The sequence below is a fragment of the Ursus americanus genome, chromosome 26 (genome assembly GCF_024610735.1).
Source record: "Ursus americanus isolate L20-20 chromosome 26, mUrsAme1.1.p, whole genome shotgun sequence".
Lineage (NCBI taxonomy): Eukaryota > Metazoa > Chordata > Mammalia > Carnivora > Ursidae > Ursus > Ursus americanus.
In genome coordinates, this window is record NC_142152.1 from 10,591,149 (window position 1) to 10,608,299 (window position 17,151).

Consider the following 17,151-nt stretch of genomic DNA (forward strand, 5'->3'; position numbering starts at 1 on the left):
TGAAAGGGTGGTGGCAGAAGGGTAGATAAGAGAATGTTTTACCCCAAGGCCAGTCTCTTTCCAGGGAGCTGCCCATATGGAAGGGCAGTATGCTGACTCAAGCTCAGAGTGGACCAAAGTTCAGGGACCTGGGGAGAGGAAAGAAACTTAACCAAGGTTTAGTTAATATCATTTTGTTCCTGTCGATCAGTAAGGACAATACCAGTTCACCTAGTCACTTATGAACCACAGAATGGGAATTTGAGGGTCTGTGTCTGGCTCTGCCAGAGCTAAACATGGCAGGCATCTTACCTAAGGCTTATGGGGAAGGATGGTTCCTTGCAGTAGGCTATTTTCAAAAAAGGGTGAGGGGATTTCTTAACCTTCAGGTAAAGTTCAACATTGTCAAGTAAAATAAGGAGGCATTACTTTATACTCAGATTCCTATTGATGAGGGAAAGTGTTAGTATTCTTTGGCCCAAACCTATTTGCATTTCATTTCAACACCTAGGCATAGTCATCCACTCTGACATCCCCACATCCAGTAACAGGACAGACTCCAGTACAGGTTTCCCCTGCTGGCTGAAAAGGGAGCGTTCTTTATGAAATCTTTCATAACCCAAAATGGCATAAAATGAAAATCCTGTTGAGATTTCTTTCAGTTTGCAAAAAGAGGTACTATTGTGGGTCTTTCATATAAGCCAAGTGGCATAATGCAGACTTTCAAAAAGTGGAAGATACCTATATTTTAAGATTTTATAGATTTATTTATTTTAAAGGGAGGGAGGGGCAGAGGGGGAGAGTCAGAAGTAGGGGGAGAGAGAGAATTAAGCAGGCTCTACACTGGAGATCATGACCTGAGCCAAAACCAAGAGTTGAACACTTAACCAACTCAGCCACACCAGGTGCTCCGAGACACCAAATTTTAAAATTTATTTGGAGCATAGCCATTCTGTTGCTTTCAAAGTTTAATGTCCTAGCTAGTCAATAAGAATAAAAATGGTTGCCAGATACTAAAATTGTTGCTGAAAGGTAAACTGCAAATGAAAGATCTTAGGCTTTGAACCTGTAGTTTGAACATTGCAGTTTTGATTGTTGCTAGTTCAGGATAACAGGAAAGTTGGCATGAAGTTTGTCAGTTGATGGACTGTTGATATGCAGGTACCTAAGATTATAGTTATATCTGGGTAGTGCTATATTTATAATATATATTTATAATGTACCTATGGTCAAGGTTCTCTTTCATTTGCAAGTGGCAGAAACCTAACTTAAACTAACGTAAAAGGTCAACTGCAGCTAGATTCAGTCTCAAATGATGTCATTGGAATGCTGTCATACACTCTCAGCATTGCCTTCTTGCTGTTTTTGCCTTTATTCTCATATAGGCTTTCTCTACATACTCGGATAGGCAGGTGGCAGAGCTGGCCATCTGCAGCTTCAGGCTTATATTTTCCTCAAAGCCGGAGATCCCTTCAACATTATTGGCAAATGTCCAGAGAGGATTGTGACTGCCCCTGGTGAGTCCCTCCACGTGGCCAATCCCTGTTGCCATGGGTATGCGGTATCTAGCCAGGTCTGCACCATCTGTTTACTCCTAAGGTGATGGTGGTGGTGGTGGTGTTATATGAGAAGTGTATGCTGGTAGAGAGGGTGTATGGAATCAGCCCTATCTGCAGGATATGGATTCTCCATAAGAAAACAGGGAGGAAAGATCTACTGGGCAGGAGACTGTAGCTATTACAACTCACTACCAATACTAAAGTGGCCTTTCATGTCCAGCTTCTTGCATTTCTTTTGTTTGTTTGTTTGTTTTTAAAGATTTTATTTTTAAATAATCTCTACACCCAACATGGGGCCCAAACTTACAACCCTGAGATCAAGAGTCACACACTCTACCGACTGAGCCAGCCATCTTGCATTTGTTACTCACAAAAATAATTTCAGATCCTCAATATGCACTGCTGTTTCAAATTCTTGAACTTAGGAATTATCTCCAAGAAATTATTATCCTTCTTATGACATCTAAAACATTTTGATCCATGGGTCTAGTTAGTATTGAATAATATTGTAGTTCAACAGTCAGCTCTATTAATAGAATTTCTCAAGAAAGTCATGCACTACAGCAATACATAATATGAAGTGTTATGATTTATGCAAAATGATTCATATATTTTTTCTTTTTTTAAACATTTATTTGAGAGACAGAGCATGAGCAGTGGGGAGGGGCAGAGGGAGAAGCAGACTCCCCGCTGAGTGTAGAACCCAACTTGGGGCTCTATCCCAGGATCCTGAGATCATGACCTGAGCTGAAGTCAGACGCTTAACCAACTGAGCCACCCATTGTACTTCTTAACCTATTTCCTCACATCCCTTATTCTAGATAGATTCCTGTCTTTTGGTCACTGAAAGAAAATTTATTTGAGTAATGAAAGATTCTAAAATAACTCAATACCTCACTTGAAGAAAAACTGGTTTAGGAAGTAAAATGAATTTGTCAAGTCAGTTTGATTTAGAGCTGGTATTTAAAATCGGCAGTTATGGAGTACATGACACATCAAGAGACAGCTTGTCTATAAAACACATAGGCGACTGTAACTGAAAGTCTAGAAACTTATAGCCAGAGGAACCCTATGTTGGATTCCCTTATCGTTGTTGCACTGTGTCTCATGGCATTTTTATGAAAAAAGAAAAAAGGTGAAGAAAGGCATATTATGAAAATAAAGGAAACATAAAAATTATAAATATTTTATTGCCACACTAAAGAATGAATAATATCTTTAATGGGAGCTGTGCACAGGTGTATTATCTGTGTAATAAACTTTGTGTATTGAATTGATTAGGTAAGTGCTTTAAATTTGAGAAGTACTGCTCCAAGTCTATATTACAGCATGTTAATACATTTTTTTTTGCCAGCAATTTAAAATAGATACATAGCTAAAGGTACTAGGTATTACTGCAATAGTCTTATCATCCTACGTCTATTATTAAAATAGTTTTTTTGGGGGGTGCCTGGGTGGCTCAGCCATTAAGTGTTTGCCTTCAGCTCAGGTCATGATCCCGGGGTCCTGGGATTGAGCCTTGCATCCTGCTCAGCGGGAAGCCTGCTTCTCCCTCTCCCGCTCCCCCTGCTTGTGTTCCCTCTCTTGCTGTCTCTCTGTGTCAAATAAATAAATAAATAAATAAAATCTTTTAAAAAATAGGTTTCTTTGAATAAATAAATAAATAAGTAAATAAATAAATAAATAAATAAATAAAATAGTTTTAGAAGACATTCCTGTTGCCATTAACAAAAGAACCTTGGCAAGTGAAGACTTCTTTTTACTTATACTCCTTTTGTTATATATATCCACAGTCTAGTGAGAATCGTAACTTTAAAGATTTTCCTTTAGTATTTCACATTCATTGAACATTATAAATTGAAAACTTTTTGATATTGTTTTTTTCTTTCAAGATTTTATTTAAATTCTAGTTAGTTAACATATAATGTAGTATTAGCTTCAGGGGTAGAATTTAGTGATTCATCACTTGCATAGAGTGCCCAGTAATCATCACAGGTGCCCTCTTTAGTGACCATCACTCATTTACCCTATCACCCAACCCATTTCCCTCCAGCAACCCTCAGTTTTTTCCCTATTGTTAAGAGTCTCTTATGGTTTGCTTTTGGATATTAGTAGAATATCTAAACATTGAAAATGTTGGAGAGTGTAAAGGATACCAATTTTAGTCCTGTCTCTGACAGTGAAATTTGGTCCTAGTGGATTGAAAACACTTTTTTTAAAGCTATGCTTCATCAAAGAAGTTGTGCTTCCGTCAAAGAACCTAATATTTAGGCTTTGGACTCTATCATGATGCATATTAAAAATCACTGGACTGAGATATTAACTGAATCCCATACCTATTCAAAGATTTGTCCATTAAATGCTTGTTATCCTCATCTTGTTTTGCCGAAAGCCAAAAGATTAATTCACTTCACCTGTCTCTTGTCAAGTATTTGTTTTCAGTAATTTAGGGCAGATGACCAAAGAAAGGAATACATGGCTTAAAGAAGGATTAGAGTGGTGGAAATAGTTGTTTCATGTTTCAAAGAGTGCCTTTAATCTCTTTTATTTTTTATAGCTTAAGCTGCTTATTTCGTTTGACATATTTTTTCAGTGACTGCTGTTGGTAGCACCTCTTTGTTTGGGATATCTGCTTTTATTCTCCTTCACTGACTTTCACTGGCTTTACTTCTTTTGTAACTCCAGCCTTCCCTCGACCTGCAACCAAACTGGTCTTTTGATGTTTTCTTTGTTTTTCACAAAGACTAATGTGGTGGGTTTTTTTTTTTTTCTTTTAATAGAAATTCTAGCCAACAGCTTGAGGGTACTGGTAGAAGAAATATAGTTGCAGTGACTCCATGATTACATTCATTGTGTATTCAGACCTCCAGGAAAGACGTTTCTTTGGTAGATGTCTCTGGGTTAATAGATCTTTTTTTTTAAAAAAAAGATTTTATTTATTTATTTGACAGAGAGAGAGACAGCCAGCGAGACAGGAAACACAAGCAGGGGGAGTGGGAGAGGAAGAAGCAGGCTCACAGCGGAAGAGCCTGATGTGGGGCTCGATCCCATAACGCCGGGATCACGCCCTGAGCCGAAGGCAGGCGCTTAACTGCTGTGCCACCCAGGCGCCCCTGGGTTAATAGATCTTAAAGAGTCTCCTTGGCGTATGTGTGTGTGTCTATGTCTATATATATATATATATATATATATATATATATATATATATATATACCATTTACAAATATATATATCATAGAAACAGAAATATAAATGTGAAGTAAGATCTTCACACAACAAAAGCACACACATCTAATTAATGTCATCCTAGTATAGAATATCATGTCTATCCAACTAGCATGTTAAAGGCTTTTCTCATAAAACCATCTGGGATGGATTTACTAGAATGTCATCAGCACAATTCTTCCTGTACATCAGTTTCTTTATTTCAGTGTTTATGAGGGCACATATGTCAAAATAGGTTGCTTTGCAGTCTTTAAAATTTATATTTATGAATCATATATTTAAATATTTTTATACTTTATGAACTTAATCATAAGAATAGATAAATCCTCTGCATTTTTCATGATTTCATCTATGTAAAAAAAGATTAAAAGAGGGGTGCCTAGATGGCTCAGTAGTTAATCATCCCACTCTTGATTTCAGCTGAGGTCATGATCTCAAGGATGAGGTTTGTGACATCAAGCCCTGCGTCAGGCTCCACACTGGGCATGGAGCCAGCTTAAGATTCTCTCTCCCTCTCCTCCCACCCCCCACTCCCACCCCCGTGCTCTCTCTCTCTCTCTTAAAAGAAAATACATAAAATACCATTGGATGTCTTGGGGGATTTTTCCTTCATTTTATTTTCATATCATTTTAAAATGCTTTATAATTATCTTCACGATTTGCAAAAATTAAGTAACACATTAATTTAGCATTCTTATATAACTCTATGGTGATTTTTTTAAAGTAGGCTCCATGCCCAATGTGGGGCTTAAACTCATGACCCTGAGATCAAGAGTCCCACACTCCACTGACTAAGCCAGCCAGGTACCACTGGTGATTTTTAGTGTATATGATGAGTACGGTAAAGGTTTCCAGTCCAAATGCAATGATTTAACATTTTATATCTAGCTGTGCATTTCAGTTTATTCCTTTTGAAGAAGAAAGTTTGTCCCACAGCATTCTCAAGATATGATCAAAATGTACTAAATTGGAGTGAACCAACTTTAAAATACTTTCCAAACATTCTTCCATAATATTTCTTTTTTGTTGTTGTTTTTAAGATTTTATTTATTTATTTGACAGAGAGAGAGCAAGCACAAGCAGGGGGAGCAGTAGAGGGAAGAGGGAGAAGGAGGGCTGGATCACAGGACCCTGGGATCATGACCTGAGCCAAAGGCAGATGCTTAACTGACTGAGCCACCCAGGCTCCCCCGTAGTGTTTATTTCTACATTATATAAGTGTATTGCCATAGTAATATATAATGTATATTATGTAGTACACAGACATTTTTAAGCATGAAGTAAAAATAGAAATAGGTGATAGTTTCTCGTGATATCCCTGTGGGTTGTCTTATGTAGTCCGAAAGGACACACACCAGACTTTGGAGACCATTACATTAGAAAACTAAAAAGTCAAATATCTTAGGGTTTTACACTTATTTGCATTCTGTACTCCTTTCCATTATTAAAAAAAAAAAAAGATTTAAAAGTAGATGGTAGAAAGAAAAAGAGAACTAAATTTTTTGCATTTCTTTGGTGGCAGATTTTACATTCATTTTTTGAAGATTATGTTTACTATTCAGATTCGAAATTTGGTATTTGCTGCTTAAAATTACGTTTCATAGAATTGTTGGGGAGGAAGAAATTTTCCTTTATTCAAGATTCTTTTAGCTGAACTAAGGATTAAATACATGAGATCAATTAACAGTAGAAAATCAAATTTAGTGTCCTACCTGCAATGAGTCCACAGGGACGTGAAATTTCAAAGACAGGCAACAGGAGGTTTAAGTGACATCCTGAGCTAAGGAGAGGGGTAGGGATCTAGGGATACAAAGGGAAGGAAGACCATTAGCAGAAAGGCGGGAGAGATGTTTAGTAAACAAAGGTTGCTGTTATGCAAATAAGACTGTTAAGTAAAGAGGAATCTCTGTCAATAACTCTCTTCCTAGTACAGGCTCTCCTTTCCAATGTAAATTTAGGCCGTTGAGGGGGAGGTGAAGAGCTGAAGCTTCTGGGTTTTGATTGCTTTTAACTCAAGATAATCTTCATGGCAAAGTGGCCCACTTTGGAGCTCCCTGCCCTTGGCCCCTACAGTTCCCTCCTTTGGAACTTCCCACATGAAAAGTTGAGTTGATAGGTTGTTCCCTCTTGTTGAACCAGTCTCTTAGTCCTGACAGTAGGTCAATTCAGTTAAACTCATTTCAGGAGGCGGGGATGCAGGTGTGTTCTCAAAGTTAGGCCAATGGTCCAAGTAATCAGGTCTTAAATAAGAGGCATTTCTATGGAAACAAAAACAGTGGTTAATGATTGGATCAAATTACAAACCAGTTTCTGAGTTCTTAGGCCAGCCAGTTAAGATTTTTAGATGTCAGACGGGAAGCATCTTCAGATGGAGTGAGAACAGCCAGTAGTAATCTGACAGATTTTCCTAATTTGCAGTTCAAATGTCTCTGGTGATCTTTTTGAGTGGCCCAAAGAGTAACAGGCAAAAAGGTTGTCTTTAAATATTAGCTACCGTGATTTCTCTGACATTTATGTCAAGCCACTCATATTTAGTTTGCAGGGCTTTAGGGAAAAGGGCAATTTTAGTTCTCAAATGATTCCAAATCAGCAAGGCGGGAGAAAAATTGATAATGTTAGTTGGGAGAGTTGTAGCCAGGCATTGGAGGAAACGAGAAGAAATCAGGTTATAGCACAGTTTATAATGACAGTATTAGAATCTAATAATCTACACAGGTATTATTGAAGTCTTATTTTTTCTTTAAATAATCATCTTCATTCTACCAAAGATAGCCATGTTACCACTAATATGTTTGCAAAATAAGTCTAGTTTCAAAAAAATTGGGCATGATTATTTACATGGATGCAGCAAGAATAACAGTTGATCATATAGGCTCTTTAAAACGGGCTTAACTGGAATTTTTGTAAGAAATCTCCAGACTGAACTTTTAACAGCCTGTCAAGGCCAGAAGCCAAGCCAAATACTTGCCATCAGACTTCACCTGCAATACCTATAGATCTGGATTAATTTCTCTCTTCTTGAGGTCTCCGAAATATCCTGAGATTCCTGCACCTGCCAGGAAATGATCTTTACTCACCTGCTAAGGTTGCTGGAAACTCTGTAAGCAGAGTAGCAAGCTGATATTTCCAAGGGACTTTATTGTTCCATAAAGTCAACCATATTTCCTTAAAACATTCTGGTCATATCTGAGTCTATGCCTGTCTCTCAAATATGACATTCCAGTCAAAGCCTTGGTATTATGACCAATGTTTGCAATTGTGTCCTGTTACAAAGAGAACAGATTCTTATTGAACTTATGCAAATAAATATATTACCATGAAAATTTAAGAATACTTAAAGTTTCTGAATTTTGGAGAGATCAGGTAGGGAGAAAAAGATAAATAAATGTTTCAATTTGTTCGCAAAGGTTTATTTTATCAAATTGTTGCTGTTATGTCAGTTAGCTTAAGATAAAACGTTTCCTCAACTCTGGAAAAGCAAAACATTTAAAAAAGTCAGCTTAAAACGAAAAGTCATACAAATTATAATTATCCTCCTCAATCTATTCAGTCCCATGTTGTTAATTCTTGTTCTATATGAATCCACTTTTTCTTTTACTAGTTCCAGAAACTCTTACCTAGTTCAGTATTATGATCTTAAGGTTATCAGAAGCCTGAGCTCAAGAGTTCTTTCCATGGGTCTCACTAAAGATGAAACACAGTTGCAGGAAGCTTTTGTAAAAGCATAACTGTTAAAGGTTTCTTTTCCTTTAGTGCCCACGGTTCTTGGTCACACGGCTTCGATGAATGAAGACGCAGACCAGACGAAGAGTGGTGGGCAACAAAGCAAAGTTTATTGAGCGGTAGTAAACTTTATTGAGCAATGGTACAAAGCTCCGGAAAAGGGAGGGGACCCGAGAGGGTTGCCACTGGAGTGTCTAAGCCTAAGGGTTTCTATGAGCTTGTTGGCTGGCTGTTTTAATCTGATTAACCCTCCATGTGTCTGTCACCCAATCAGGTTTTTGCCATCTACCTATCACATGGGAAAGGGTAGAGGGCTCCTTCCAGGGTGGTATAAAATCCTTTTAACGGTGGTTTCCTCTTAGGGCGGGGCCCCTTGCCCCTGCATGCTTTTCTTTCAACAATCCTTCATTGTAATTGTCTAAATGATAAAAAATTTAAAAATGGCCATGAGTAAAGATCTTATTGGAGTTCATTGTAATACAATTAATAAGGAAATTTGCTTATTTCTATGACACACAATACCTCAAGATAATAACATGCCAGGACATCAGATTTCTAGGACTTTTCATACAATCTCTAGAACACTTATTTTAGTAACATTATCTACACAGATATAATTTAAGAGGGTTTAGTATCACTTATTTGACCATGTTTCATATGTACCATGTTGAATTTAATGTACCAAATAACTATAATTATTTGAATTTCTCACCAAATCTCTGAAATGTTCTAGGGACCCTCTGGAAAATTTCAATTAGATTATAGTCAAAAGACTTCATTTTAGAATTTGGTTTTGGGGGGCGCCTGGGTGGCTCAGTCGTTAAGCATCTGCCTTCGACTCAGGGCGTGATCCCAGGGTTCTGGGATAGAGCCCCACATCAGGCTCCTCCGCTGGGAGCCTGCTTCTTCCTCTCCCACTCCCCCTGCTTGGGTTCCCTCTCTCGTTGGCTCTCTCTCTCTCTGTCAAATAAATAAATAAAATCTTTAAAAAAAATTTTTTTTTTTTTTGGTTTTGGGAAGTATGTCAAAAAATAACAAAAGGTTTGAACATTTGATTAAATAGAATCACAAATCATTATGAAACAGTGGTTAATTATCCATTTAACCGAAATGACAATGAAAGATTTCAAAGGCAAATACAGATAGTTGTGAGCAAAATTCAGCTCTCTTCATTAAGACTCAGTTTTCCTGAGTAATCAAAGACCTGATAAACATAGGAAATTATTTTGGCAAAACAGAGTCCTTGTTTTCTAGGCAGATAAGTTTAAAGGTAAAGAAAAACGTTTGTTTATAATTACTTATTAAGAGCAAATCAATAGATAAAACTTGGTCCTTGTAACAAAGAGAAAACAAAATTTTAATTTTTCACCAGTTTACTTTTGATATTAAAGCTCATTTACTGGGACACCTTTGTGGCTCAGTCAGTTAAGCGTCTGCCTTCAGCTCAGGTCATGATCCCAGGGTCCTGGGGTCAAGTCCCTTATCAGACTCCTTGCTCAGCAGGGAGCCTGCTTCTCCCTCTGCCTGCTCTGCCTGCCCTGCCTGCCGCTTCCCCTGCTTATGTTTGCTCTCTCTCTGACAAATAAATAAATAAAAATCTTAAAAAAAAAAAAAGAAGAAACTCATTTACTTAAATTTATCCTAATCTTAGCCAGTTCTGACCACACATTCTTTCCGATTTCTTTTCCATAAACCTACAACTCTCTTTTTTACATTCAGATTTTGTACTAAGTTTTCCCTCTTTGAACAACCACTGTCACTTAAGACAAATTTTCTTTTTTCTCAACAAAAATGTATTTCTATTTCTTAAACTTTTTCTTACCAAACACACATATGTTACTTTCCTTGCATGCAGAATTGTTGCCCTTATTATTTCCAGTGGTCTTAATTACATTTAGTAGAATTTTGAACTCCTGGAAATCTTAATTTCTAGTGAAAACTAGGTAGTAAGCAATTGTGAACTGTTATACCAGAGTTCTTTAGATTGGCAAATTTATAAATACATTCTATAATTTCTAGAAATGTACTTTTCATGGTATCATCTTTCAGTAAAGCACAAAATATGTTTACTAACACACCCAAATTTGGCTCTAGTTTCTTAGTAACAAGACAAAAGTAGATAAAATAACAAAACATTAAGTACTAAACGTAGGCATATCTTATTTGGAAATGATCTAGATGTTCAATGAATTTAACTTAACTTATCATTTAACTTAGCAAGATGTTAATGTTTCAAGTTATCAGGGGCACCTGGGTGGCCCTGTCAGTTAAGTGTCGGACTCTTGATTTTGGCTCTGGTCATGTGATCTCAGGGTCATGGGATCGAGCCTGACATCGGGCTCCAACAAGGCTCCAAGCCGAGGGCAGAGTCTGCTTGAGGTTCTCTCTCCTCTCCCTCTGCCTCTCCTGTTCATATTTTCTCTCTCTCTCTCTCTAAAATAAGTAGATCTTTTTAAAAAAAAAAAGTTTCAAGTTACCAAAGATTTTGTTTAATTTTAAGATTTTGTTTATTTATTTGAGAGAAGAGAGAGCTAGCGAGAGAGAACATGAGCAGGATCAGAGGAGAGGGAGAAGCAGACTCCCCACTGAGCAGGGAGCCTGATGTGGGGCTTGATCCCAGGACCCCGGGATCATGACCTGAGCCAAAGGCAGACACTTAACTGACTGAGCTACCCAGGCGCCCCTAAGTTACCAAAGATTTTAGAAGCTATTTAAAAGGTTGCCTACAAACCTTTTTATCTTATTTTGTCTATTTAATTTACTTGTTCTTAACAATTATGGGTAGTCCACCTACAACACTTCATGAGGCATTAGACAGAGTCAGTCATTATCCTAAGGTTTTGTTTTGTTTTGTTTTGTTTTGTTTTGTTTTTTTGGACAAACTTTGCGGTAGAAGTAATGTCACCAGCTGGACCGCAAGACCTGACCTTTACTGCCCACCTGCTTATACTCACCAACCTCTGTTCTATGTATTTCCTTAAGCTCTTCTTTCCAGCTTGTCTCTTAACTTAGGCAAAAGATCTAAGAGGCATAGCCTCCCATGATGGAAACCAGAACTACCCCTCAAAGAAAACTGCCTAGACAAAGATTGCCAGCTGGCCCAGACGACCCAGATCAGCTTGAACTTAGTCCCTAACTTGCCCCTGTGCAGATTGACCATGGTATGACCTCTAGAATGACCGACAACTACCTTAATCTCACTATAGTACTATTATCTCCACTTAAGTAGAAGCACAGGCCTCATTTACATAACATACATTATGTGTACAGGCATGTTTTCTTAACGGGCATGTGTGACATTATGCCCACCTCTACGTATGATAACAAGTCTTCCCTATCTAAATATTCATCCTAACCCCAAGTAAAAGGAACTTATCCACCCATGCACAGGGAATCACAGCTTTGGAAGTCATTCTCCATGACCTTATTTGCTGCAAATAAGCTGTGGGACAACTGTAGCTGGTATAGTTTTCATCTGTGATTCACCGAGGAGCAAATTCATGTTAGTTCAGTTATTAAAAATGAACTTTTCTGACTTTCAGTAAACACAGGCAGAATAAAAGTTTTATATTTAATGCTGATTACTCTAAAAATGTATCTATTTTAATTAAGCCAACCTTCAAATAGCTTTAATATCAAATATTTTCCCAGGTCACATGAACTTGATAAACGTTTGGGTTTCTATCTTTCTGAGTTTTAGAATGCCCAATTCTTCTAAGTGCTTGCCTTCAAAACAACTAAATAGAACTATTTTACAAATTAATTTTAGCAATAAAATTAATTGGGGTAGTGAATATATCTCACTTTTACAATATATATGGGCACACAAATAGACACATGCAAACAAAAGTCTTATAGCTTTTGTTTTTTCTAAAATTTAGTAATATTACTAGTATTTGTAGAAAGGATATTATAGGCCCAATTTCCAAATATCTACCCCCCCCCCCTTTTTTTTCCCAGATGAAAAACTTTTCCTAAAGTTTGTATTTCAAAGAGTGGCTCTTAGGTCCTAGAGAAGATGAGGGTGAAAATATACATTATAAATCCATAGAGAATGTATATAAGTTTTCTCCAGGGTGGACTTTTAGGACATATTGGCCTCTTACTAGAGGTGCTAGAGTTTTGGCAGAAAAAGCCCTTTTTAGCAGTTTGTATTTTATTAAGGCCTTTCCTAGCCGCCTCTTTTTTTTTCCCTTCAGGCTCAGGTGGTTGTGGGCTTTAATTATGTTTCAAAGACATGATAAGATCTGTAATTTCGAAGAGCAGAGAAAGAATGCAAAAACTTTTGTCTTTCCTAGAGTTTCAGGGTAATTGTTGTTTAAAATTTACCTTTCTTAAGTACAGGAGAATTTTGTTCCAATATCCTGGTCTTTTATAATACCCACAAACATTTTGAGAGGAATAGGTGAGGTTTGGGGATTGGTAAACATAGATAGGTTTTGACTTGTTTTTAGAGTTGTATTTCTGGTTTTGTAGAGACTTGTAAGACAACCACAGATGTTCCTAATTCTCCAAAGAACTGGATGACAGCCTGAATATCAAGGGACTGGCCTGCCTTTTAAACTAAGTTTGCTTCTTTATATGAGGGAGATTTTTTTTTTTTTAAGATTTATTATTTTGAGGGAGAGAGAGGGAGATCACAAGTGGGAGAGGCAGAAGAAGGAGAAAGAATCCCAAGCAGACAACCTGCTGAGCACAGAGGCTGACGCTGGGCTCACCCTATCCCTAAGATCACAGCCTGAGCAGAGCTGAAACCACGAGTCAGCTGCTCAACCAACTGCACCAATCAGGGCCACTATCAGGGAGATTTTTAACTAAGATGGGAGTCAAAAGATTTATATCTATGTAAAGTCTGTGTTGGCAAGTAAAAATCCTGTTGCCTCAAAAGTTACTCTAGCTGGGCTAAGAATCAGATTAACGGAAGAAAATAAAATTTAATAGGCATAGGTATGGGGAATCCACATAGAGTTGGAAATTCCAAAGACAGCAAAATGAGATACGTATGTCATTCTTAAGTAAGGAGAAAAGGGGGTAAGAGCCTGGGATTTCAGAGGAAAGGAATGCAGTTCACAGGGTGATAAGAAGAGCAGATGTTTGGTAATTAGAAGTTTGCCCAGCCATACGGATGGTCACTTGGATAAAATTTCTCTCTGTTAATAATCCTTATTCTGGGAAAGACCCCCCAGTTTAGATTTTCCCAGGTCCAAGAGATCATGAGCTGAGCTGAAGGCAGATGTTTAAGCGACTGAGCCACCCAGCTGCCCCAATTTTTCTGTGTCGTTAAAGGAGGGGTAAATGAGCCCACAGGGTCTCAAGTGCCTTTATCTCAAAATGATCCCCATGCCAAAGTGGTACATTCTGAGGGGTCCTGTCCGGAACCCCTTCATCTGTATAAAACATTTTAACAAAAGCCTTTGCTCTGGTTATACAATTCAACCTTGGCTTCTATTAGCCCCTGAACATTGGCCTTCCACTGATAATTTGTAGGAGGTGCTAGGAGAAATTTTGGTCATCTGTTTCCTCTGTGAAGAAGAGATTGTGAATAGTCAATCTTTCTAATTTCTCTTTAAATTTGATAGAATCTTCTGAAAGTAGAGGTAAAGGAGCTTTATTGTTTAAAAAATTTGCTGCTGTCCAGGGGATACAAATTCATGGTGGAGGGTCTATGATACACCTGTGTAGAAATGCCTGGGGCTGGCAGAGCTGGATTCCAAAGCCCTGGGAGGTGAGAGCAAACAAGCCTTACCACCAGTCAGTCGTGGGGGCTTTACACTCATTTCCTGGCTTTCAGCATTTACGCGAGCAGCCTATATACTTTGAACCTAGAGACTGGCCAGAGTGCTCATTGTAAATCCTGTAGGGAAGGGAGCAGTTAAAAAGGCAGATGACACTGGATTTTAAGAAGGGGAATTTACGTTGGATGTGAACATTTATTTTTGTCTTAAGTCCAATTTCTATTTTATCTTTTCAAGGGAGTCCCTAAGGCAGGTCATTATACTAATAAGACACTTAAGAGCTATCTATTAAGAATATATGTGTTTCTAAAATATGACCAATTTAAAGGATCCACCATCTGGCCATTGACAAGTAGGATCTCTTAATAGCAATTCAAACCAAAAAGCCTTTTAAAGGCTTAACCAAAGATGCAACAGACATCCAGAGAGAGGGCATAGATGATGCAGACCTCATGATCCAAAAGTTTACTACCAAAATTACTCTAAGAAAGCAAAAGCCTTTGTTGCACAGGCGGTAAGGATGGTGTGGTGAAAGCGGTGTCTCCCGTCTCCCATGACCACGTGAGTTGCCTCCAGTCAGTCACAGATGTGCTAACCTGTGACACTGGGCAGGCGCTACTGCAAAGAAACTAACATGAGTTTGCTCCTGGGTGAGTTACAGGAGGAGACCACACCAGATGGAGTTGTCACACAAAAGAAGCTTTATTTACAGCAGATAACTTCCAATGCTGTGACTCCCTGAGCAGGAGTGAACGGGTTCTTTGTATTTAGAGTTTAGGATGAATGTTCAGAGAGGGCAGCTTCATCTTTGCATCTAAAGGGGCCATAAAGTTGTGCAGGCCTGTACCTGCATCCAGGGGTATGTTCATGAAGCTTAAGCTCCTCGTAGGGCAGAGGCCTTACCGTTACAAGGAATCAGAGGTAAGGGTCTCAGGTGACGAATGCAGGGTCTTGCTTACCTTTGCAATAGCACTGGGAGTTTTCAAACTAATTTATTGTCTATTTTCTGGCTGGGTAGAGACTGTTCTTTTTATTTATTTATTATTTATTTATTTATTTTTAAGATTTTATTTCCTTATTTTTTAGAGAGCGAGAAAGAGAGAGTGAGAGAGAACAAGTGGGAGGGGCAGAGAGAGAGAGAGAGAGGAAGAGAGAATCTCAAGCTGACTCCACGCTGAGCTCTATCTCAGGACCCTGAGATCAAGACCAGAGCTGAAGTCAAACGCTTAACCTACTGAGCCCCCCAGACATCTGGACGGTGACCGTTCATTTTTGCATTCCTTTTGTTCCTTTAAAATCCTTATCTACTAAGGTGTTTGCACAGCACTTCTTTGTAATTGTGTTAGCGTCTGGGCAGTTCTACAAGCAGTGTACTGAAGCAAGTAGCACTCATAGAGCATATAGTGATCATGAAAAATAGCCGGAGGCCTTGAATGACTTCTCTTATGTCACAATAGTTATGTCTCATCTTTCTTTTCTAGGGATCCCTAACTCCACTTACACTACTGGAATGGGACCTTCCAGCACTAACAAGCAACAAAGGTTGAAACAACAAAGGATCTTATGGGCTGGGACCTCTCATGACAAACACCACTGGGAGCTGGCATGTCCAGACTCATGGAACCCTAGTCTATTTGACTGACCTGCACAGTGCACCCTGGTAAGTGTACCCTCTGGATGGTGGATGATGAAGGAACAGAAGGCTAGCTGAGGACAGGCAGAAGCTGACACCCCACAACACCCCCGTCCCATGGGATATATGTGACATTTCTCAGGCACTCCTGGCTTTCCTAAAGCAAAGGAAAGGAAAGGAAAAACAAATAGTTAACTTACAGAGATCACAATCCTGAAAGACAGAAGTCTCCTTCAGTTTACAAAAATCTTAGCAATTTACATTTCTATCAATGGCTTAGCTTCCAGAAGGAAGTGTAGATACAATTAAATGTTCTTACAACCTGCAGCCCATTGACAGATACTTGAAGCGGGAAGAGTGTAATGTTCCTCCACGAAGTTCCCAACTATCCTCATGTTAATGCCTTACTGGAGGGAAAAACAACCTTAACTTGACAATGGCAAAGCCTCTGGTATCCTGTGAGTCTTTAACATATGAAAATCCTTTTGAAACCTCCCTTTTCCTTACCTCCCCCAACCCCATAGTATATAAATCAGCCACCCTCACAACCCCTGCGACAGCAGCTCTTTCTGCCCATGGGTCCTGTCCCCAGGCTTTAATAAACCACCATTCTGCACCAAAGATGTGTCAACAATGCTTTCTTGGTCCTTGGCTCCGGACCTCACCCCACTGAACCCCACCTATATTTCAAAACCCCATCAATGGAGACCAAAGAGAATATTATCACTGGTCACAAAGCCAGGCTCTTAGGACACAGAACAAGATGAAAGGGAAAATCTCATCCAGTTTTTCTTAGAGGCACATTAACAGCTTTCACTAAGCCTTGGGGCTCTTGGAGCCAAACTAATACGTGGGAGGGATCTACTGTGGGGTTGGGTATCGTGTGCTGTTTTACAGTGTTGCATGGAAATTTTCTTGAGATTGGCAGGAGACCTAGTGTCAATCTAATCCATTCCATGATGAATTTATCCCAACACAGGAATCTTCGAGCTAGTTGGTAAATATTCTAACGGCCGCTCCACCCTCCCACCCCCACCCTTCAACAGCTTTTAACTACTTGGCCCATGCCTACTAGTTGTGGCTTGGACTTCTGGACTTCCAAGATGTCCCTTAGGAACAGCCTTCGCCCCATGTGCACATGAACCTGCAGCAAAGTTTATATGACAAATGACATAAAAGACACAGACAAAGAGAAACAAAGACCTTCTCGAGAGGAAACGGATCAGTATTCCACTAAATTTACCAAGAGTTACTAAGCCTGAGGAACTAGTTCCACAAGTATTTTCTCCTGCTAATC

The 17,151-nt window shown here is 38.8% G+C and overlaps 1 protein-coding gene across 1 annotated transcript in view; it reads left to right on the plus strand.

Annotated features, from left to right (window-relative positions):
- The window catches only part of LOC148107682 (uncharacterized), a 54,661-nt gene that overhangs the window by 17,790 nt on the left and 19,720 nt on the right, over window positions 1–17,151 (plus strand). Inside the window, exons 3-4 of the mRNA XM_087855988.1 lie at window positions 1,365–1,496; window positions 15,703–15,881. Of these exons, the coding sequence (XP_087712114.1) occupies window positions 1,365–1,496; window positions 15,703–15,712 (142 nt within the window). The 3' untranslated portion in view covers window positions 15,713–15,881. The remainder of the gene's footprint in view (window positions 1–1,364; window positions 1,497–15,702; window positions 15,882–17,151) is intronic.